Source organism: Miniopterus natalensis, chromosome 4, assembly GCF_054644295.1.
Source record: "Miniopterus natalensis isolate mMinNat1 chromosome 4, mMinNat1.hap1, whole genome shotgun sequence".
Taxonomy (NCBI): domain Eukaryota; kingdom Metazoa; phylum Chordata; class Mammalia; order Chiroptera; family Miniopteridae; genus Miniopterus; species Miniopterus natalensis.
In genome coordinates, this window is record NC_142084.1 from 71,632,754 (window position 1) to 71,639,904 (window position 7,151).

The window sequence follows — 7,151 nt, forward strand, 5'->3', positions numbered from 1 at the left end:
GATCTGTGCTGGAGGAAAGCTGATGGGGTTTGAATGTACTACTACGAAACACAAACCAGATCCCCATAATAGTAATAACTAACATCCTAACGCTTAATGAATGTTACCACTTGTTAATTGCTCCGTGTCTGGCGTTTTACATGGGTTATCGCATCTAATTGCTGTCACATTTCTAGGAGAAAAACAATGGTATTACTCCCATTTTACAAATAAGAACTCTCAGGTCTGTGGCTCGACATCTCGGTAACACACCACCTGAAAAAGCGAGGCGTTCGTGTCATAAATGCCACGCCCACGCCCACCAGAGGTCTGATTCCATTTATACAGAAGCTTCCGCGGGAAGAGAAAAGCTCTAACTCCGCCACTCCCGGCGTGCCGCACGCGCCGACCCACCCTTACGGCCGGGGCGGAACAGGTGAGGGCTGTCCGCGTTGCCTCTTGGGAGTTGTAGTCTAGCCGCGAAGGAAGGCGAGGCTGTAAAGAGATTGATGTATCTAGAACCAATAAAGAAACAGATCTGGTTGAGCTTTGGGCCAAGAAGCCAATGGACCCGCAGCTTCGAGAGGGCGGGACTTCCGGCAAAGAAGTGTTGGTGAGCGGCTGCGCGAGGGTAGATACTTCCTTTTGTGGGTGGTGGAGAACGCGGGGAGGACGCTATGAAGGCCTCGGGCACGGTAAGGCGGCCGGGACAGGAGAGGGGGCGAGGGAACGCGTCGTGGATCGAATGAGGGACCCAGGAGGGGTTATGGGCCGAGTCAGTGGTGCGCGCTCCCGTATGGGACCCGTACAGTCGCGTGCTGCTGCCCGGAGGTGCAGCCAACATGGCGGCCACTCTGGGCGCCGCGTGGGGAGGCCGGTTCTTGACCGGGCCCTCTCGGGGATCGCGGGGACATTGCACGTTGTGGAGGCTCGTGCTACCAGACTTCGTCGAGTCTCCGAATCTCAATTGCACAGTGAACGTGGGGCGGGGGAGGCAACAGTGTTCCTTTTTTCCCCAGTATGGCTGTGAGAGGTAGAAGGAAGTTATAAACCCGAATTGACGAGGAGATTGAGAGCCTTATCACTGTGGCAAGGCCTGAGCAAAATCAGAGGGCGCTATGATGCAGAGATAGAAGAGTGGGTCCTGGGGAATTACAGGGTGGGGGGTGTCATGTACAGCTTTCCAGCCTAAGTTTCCACGCTGGGAAAGGGACTGCATCGGCCTCTTTAAGAACGGGTGAGAGCCGAGTTTGTGGTATTTGGTGCTGTCTTCTGTTGACCTTAATAAATTGACGGCGAGTCATTTAGGTAGGTGACTCTTTTCTATTGTATCGCAGGGCTTGGATTTGGCAGGCATCCTCATCTTCTCATCCATGTAAACAGGGAGCTTCTGCTTGGGAGCCCAAATCTCGTTGAACATGTGGGAGATTTCAGGCAGCTACAGGTTGCCTGGCAGCTGTGAAGGGAGCGCAGAGCTGGAGAGGGAAATGAGTTCTCCTGGTATTGCCCGGAGTGGGCAATGAGATCCCAGGCTGGTCACTGTCTCAGCCCCAGAGTGAAAGAGAACTTTGGCAAGATGTGAGCTGCAGAGATGATGTGGAGGGAGAAGGTTGACTGACTGACCTGAGCCTGAGGCTGCAAGTCTAGGCCTCCACTTTTCCCTCGAGTATAAAGAGAAAGGGAGGGACAGGGGTTGATAGCTCTGCCCAGCTTCCCAGAGCCAGGGCAAACAGTCCACTGCCCTCACTTTTATGGGGAAGGTTGGACAGTGGCGGGACCCACAATCACCTGGATTCCACATGGAAGCCCAGGGATGGGACTTTTCCCTCTTCTATCCCCTGATCATCAACCAGTCTTGGGAAAGAGCGGGGCATCTCCACAGTTACCTGGGTGCTCGTCCCACCTCACCCCTGATTCTCTTTCAGCTGCGAGAGTACAAGGTGGTGGGGCGCTGCCTGCCCACCCCCAAGTGCCGCACACCACCCCTTTACCGCATGCGCATCTTTGCACCTAACCATGTCGTTGCCAAGTCCCGCTTCTGGTACTTTGTGTCTCAGCTGAAGAAGATGAAGAAATCTTCAGGGGAAATTGTCTACTGTGGGCAGGTATGAGGTGTCCAAGACAGGGTGGGGTTTGGAGTGGGCTTACACCTCCCATGGGGCAGCCCTGGCCCCACAGGATTACTATGCTTCAGAGGCCCTGGTCCTGTTCACAGGTGTAGTTCAGGCTCTAGATTATAATGGGATGGGTGTCTCACTGCTCTGCTCTTAATGAGAAAGCCCAAGGCCTGGGGATGGCGTGGCTGGCATGCTGGGGCACCTCAGCTGAGGCCATCGCTTTCCCTGGACCTCATCTGTGAAAGGGGGAAGAGATGTTGACACCTGGGCACATTGCCATGATGGGCACTGGACTGCATCGTGAGGCTGACTGGGTGGCAGCTGCGTTTTCAGCCCAGCTGTTTCTTGGAGAGTTCTATTTGGGAGGAGTCGGGGCCTATCCTGGTCCCCATGAGGGAAGTGGCCTGGACTGCTCTGCACCCCCCACTTCTGCCATGGAAACTTCTCTGGACAGCAGATTGCTCTCAGATGTCTGAAGGTTCGGGGACTGTGCTGGGAGCAGGAAGGGTAGAAGTATTGGCTCAGTGAAGTTAGGGGCCAGGTAGAGGTCTGCTTACTACTCTCCTCTCAGCCAGTCTCCTTTTTGGCAGGTGTTTGAAAAATCTCCCCTTCGGGTGAAGAACTTTGGCATCTGGCTGCGCTATGACTCCCGCAGTGGCACCCACAACATGTACCGGGAGTATCGGGACCTGACCACTGCAGGCGCCGTCACCCAGTGCTGTAAGCTGGCATGTCCCACAGTCAGGTTCTTCCTTTTAGAGTCATCATTGACAGACATCTGCAGCTCAGTCTGACACCTGCCCCTAAAACTGAGGCAGGACAAGTGCAAGAGGCTTTTGTGGGTGTGGGGGGGGGGGGTCCCAAGGATGGTGATGTGGGAGGGTTGCTTAGGGGGCAGAAATGGAAAGGATATCCCAGGAACACATTTTTCTGGAACCTGGCAGAAAACCTTTGGGGTCAACCTCTGATGTAGATGCAGCTCCCACCCATAACCGGGTCCAGCCCCTGTCCATTGTTGGAACCTGTAGTGGCCCAAGGTGCTCCCAGGGTGGGCCACCTACAAGGGCTGAAACCCAAGCACCTAAACCCAAGAACTGTTGTTTGTTGTAGCAGCAGTTTAAACAGGTGCTAACAGCAAGTGGATCTCGTCGCCTTTGGGGGCTGTGGCTGTGCTCCTCAAAGTGAATTGGGAGGTTCTACATTTCTGGTGTCGAGAGATTAGGGCTCCTAGGTAGGTACCTAGTAGGAGTTTTGGGGAACACCCAGAAACCCTAGTGCACGTTCACTCTGCTCCCTGCAGACCGAGACATGGGGGCCCGGCACCGTGCCCGTGCCCACTCAATCCAGATCATGAAGGTGGAGGAGATTGCAGCCAGCAAGTGCCGCCGACCAGCAGTCAAGCAGTTCCATGTGAGTGCACTGGGGCCCCTGCTGGGCAGGCTGGGCTGAGGGGGGGCTCCCCCTAGCCTTGGGTCTGACGCAGAAGCCCAGTGGGGCATGTCCACACCTCTGTAGACCTTTCGAAGGACAAGGTTAAGAGGCTTCCACCCCCTCACCTTCCTCTCTTTGTCATAGGACTCCAAGATCAAGTTCCCGTTGCCCCACCGGGTCCTTCGTCGCCAGCACAAGCCACGCTTCACCACCAAGAGGCCCAACACCTTCTTTTAGATGCAGGGCCTCCCTGTCCCCTGGTCTGTCCAAATAAACTCCTTGGGAAAACTGGGGTGCTCAGACACATTTGTTTTCTTTGCACACCCTGCAGAACTCAAAAGGGCACAGCCAAGCTATGAGTTCTCTGCTCCGAGAGGGGTATTCTTGCTCAAGTGGGGCACAGGCAGCAGGATATTCAGAAGGGGGGGGTCCCAGGAATGGTAAGGGTCCCTAATCTCTCCTGCCCACTCAGTTCCCTGAGGCTTTGTCCAGTGAGAAACTGTCGTGGGTGGAGCCCTGGTGTGAGAGGGCCGAGTTTTCAGCCCTATCAGGCAGTCCTCTGCTGTGAGCTTGAGGTGCATTGTAAGCCACAGATTTTGCCCCCAAATCTGTCCCACCTGCCTCATTAAACACAGGCCTCCATTCCCCCCCCCGCCATTCTTGTGGTGAGATGTGGCAGCTGGACCCTGGGGGAATCAGGATAGTGGGGCTATCCTGATAGTGGGGGCTATTCATTCTACCTGGGGCCTCTCCTCTTGGCCCAGAATCTGGTTCTTGGTTACAAGGTTCTCAGAGTAACATGAGGTAGTGCCGAAGAGGGACATGAGCCTGCTGTGCTGAGGTTCTGCTGCTTCCCCACTTGGGGCACCTTGATTGAAGCTACCCTGATTCCGTTCAGGGTGTTTGAGGCCATCTGTCTCCAGGAAACCACTTAAAAAAACGGGAAATCCAGGCATGAAGCTAATCCCACTCTGGCTAAGCCCTCAAGGAGATTGAGGCACAGGCCTTGGGAGCACCTGTCCTTCGTGTGTTACCTTGAGCCCTCTGAGCATTGGTGTCCAGGCCACCTACCACATTTACTCAGTCAACAATGCTTGGATGCAAGCACTGGGCACAGGCTGGGCAGGACCCATCATGGATCAGGAAGGAGCCCAAGCACAAAAAGGCAGGAAGCAGCCAGGCCTGGGGCTTCCTGGGTGGGAAACACAGCTACTACCCCACAGGAGGGGGTATAATGTGCATGATAGCCTTGCTTTCCCCGAGAAAACCAGATCACTTCAAACCCACCTGTGCTTGGAGAGGCCAGATCCTTAGGGCACAGCTTGTGCACAGCCAGCCATTCTCAGGAAAGAGGCCTGAGTGGGGTCCCAGGTTTCCAGGGCCCTCACAGCTGCTTTACCCTGCTGTTCCAACACAGTTGACTCCTCACCCCTGGGCCTTTGCACTTGCTGAGCTCTCTACCTGGACTGCTCTTCACAGGTCATCACTGGGTTCACCTCAATAATGTTTCTGAACCATACATCTATCCATATGACTTAGTTTTCTGTCCACCAGACAGGGCTGGAACCACACCTGTTGCTATCACCGGCAGAGCTTCTGTAAGTTTGTGGGACCCAGGAAAGGGCAATGATGGCTAATGAATGTCCCTCCACCTGTGTCTGCACCACATGGGGTAACTGCTAAATTCCTGGCCCTGACTGCTAGGCCAGGCATTTGATTTTGGCACTGCCAGAATATCCTCCATAGATATCCAAGGTATTCCCAACAGCATTAAGGAGGGATGTTGGCCCGGCTGCTGTGGCTCAGTGGCCGAGCATCGATCTGTGATCCTGGAGATGTAGGTTTGATTTCTGGTCAGGGCACATTCCTGGGTTGGGGGTCAATCCCCAGCTTGGGGGCAGTGTAGGAGACAGCCAATCAATGGCCATTGATGTTTCCATCTCCCTCTCTGAAGTCAATAGAAATGCCTTTTTTTTTTCTTAAAGGAATCCTGGTTTTCCCCAACTTTGCCAGTACTGGTGGGTTAGCAAACTTTGATGGCTGAAAAAGAAATCACATTTTAGGATTTGCTTTTTCTATGAAGCAGCTACTGCCCCTACCCCCTAATTAAGTTCATTTGTATAACCTTGGCTCACTGGGGTGCTGGTTATTTTTTTATTGCTTTGTAAAACCTTGTATGGGGCAAAACCTTGGAAGAAAAATCTCCCCATTTTGCAAACACATTTGTCTTGTGGATTTTATCTGTTGTGGTTTCTGGCAAAAACTAGCCCAAAATGTTTCTTCCCTTCCTCAGTAATAGGTTCTTCATATCTAGATGCCACCCAGAGTCTCCCAGCCTACCTGGCAGTTAGGGGTGGCCGTGTGATAGCAGTGATGTGTGTTATTTCCAGGAAGTCCCATACCATTGGAATAATGGCCAATGCTCCAACAGCCATCCTTGGCCGCCAGCACCTAGGTGGAAAAAGCTTGGGTTCCTGACTCTGGGTGGCTGCTAGATCACTCATGATGTGGCCTGGAGGTGGGCCCTGACGCTGACAGCTGTGCCTAGGGCAAGTCACTGCCTACTCAGCCCTGGTTTCTTTTATGTAAAGGGAGTGGTGATCCCTTAGATCTGGGGGTGGGGAGGCTTCAGATAAGCTAGGGGTTGAGAGTCCAGGATGTACTACCTGGAATGTGGAAGTTCAGGGCCCCACAAAGGCCCACCAGGTACCTCATCCCCACCTTGGGGCTCCATTGAGGCCTTATCCACATTACAACCTGGGAACCAGTAGGGAGGGCTCTGCCCCCTTCCTCCCCAATCAAGATGTGGGGTCAATCCCATTATTGAGGGGCCTTGAACTGAGGATAGTAAGCCCAACTCCCTAACTTCAACTTTTTCATGCACCCACCCTTGCCATCGACCCATCCTCTTAACCAGTTTGTCCATGGACTCTACCATGTAACCACTTGCCTGGCAATTCCCCATAAACCCTGCAAAGAGCAGCTGGTGGGACACTGAACTGAGCCCTCAGTCTTCACAGGGTGTTGTGCCAGAACCACCTAGAGCAAAGGCCAGAATTAGGAGGAAGTGGGGCTGGTGAGGCCGGGTGGTACTTGGATTGCTGACACCACTCTGGTCTACCCAGACAGGGCAGGACCCCAGTGCACCCTTACCACAGGCATTCCAGGACCCATTCCTGGGCATGTCCAAGTGCCAGCTGTCATTCCAGGGAGCTCTGGGGGAGATAGCCACTCCTCTGGCCCACCCTGCACCCATCTCCTGAGTTAGGACCATGAGGGAAGGTGCTGAGGCAAGAAGAGTGGGGATCCCAGGAGACCCAACAGATTCTGAGACCCAGAAAGACTTGAGAATCGGGATCATAGGGTCCTCAAGACTCTTGGGCCCTAGCTGGGTAGCTCAGTTAGTTAGGGCATCATCCCAATACACCAAGGTTATGAATTCAATCCCCAGTCAGGGTGCCCAAGAATGAACCAGTGAATCCGTAAGTAAGTGGAACAACAAATCAATCTTCCTCTCTGTCTCTAACACCAATAAATTTTTAAAAAAAAGACTTTAGACTCCTGGAATCTCACAGTGGCATCACGAGGGGAATAAAGGTTTGCTTTTACTGAGTACAGGGTATG

General features: G+C 53.6%; 1 protein-coding gene and 1 non-coding gene across 2 annotated transcripts; both read left to right on the forward strand.

Moving 5' to 3' along the window:
- The first annotated feature begins 587 nt into the window (after positions 1-587).
- On the forward strand, positions 588-3,819 carry RPL18A (ribosomal protein L18a). Its single transcript, XM_016210815.2, has 5 exons — positions 588-674; positions 1,905-2,084; positions 2,687-2,816; positions 3,397-3,506; positions 3,672-3,819. Exons 1-5 carry the CDS (start codon positions 657-659, stop codon positions 3,762-3,764), a joined length of 531 nt encoding a protein of 176 aa, XP_016066301.1. The 5' UTR covers positions 588-656; the 3' UTR covers positions 3,765-3,819.
- LOC148093366 (small nucleolar RNA SNORA68) lies at positions 3,171-3,300 on the forward strand. The gene has a single exon (XR_015714449.1). It is a non-coding gene; the product is annotated as a small nucleolar RNA SNORA68 (small nucleolar RNA).
- Positions 3,820-7,151: the final 3,332 nt, after the last annotated feature.

Coding starts and splice junctions, on each gene's coding strand:
- RPL18A (XM_016210815.2), top strand. Junction 2,817..3,396: donor AGGCGCCGTCACCCAGTGCT/GTAAGCTGGCAT, acceptor TGCTCCCTGCAG/ACCGAGACATGGGGGCCCGG. Junction 3,507..3,671: donor CAGCAGTCAAGCAGTTCCAT/GTGAGTGCACTG, acceptor TCTTTGTCATAG/GACTCCAAGATCAAGTTCCC.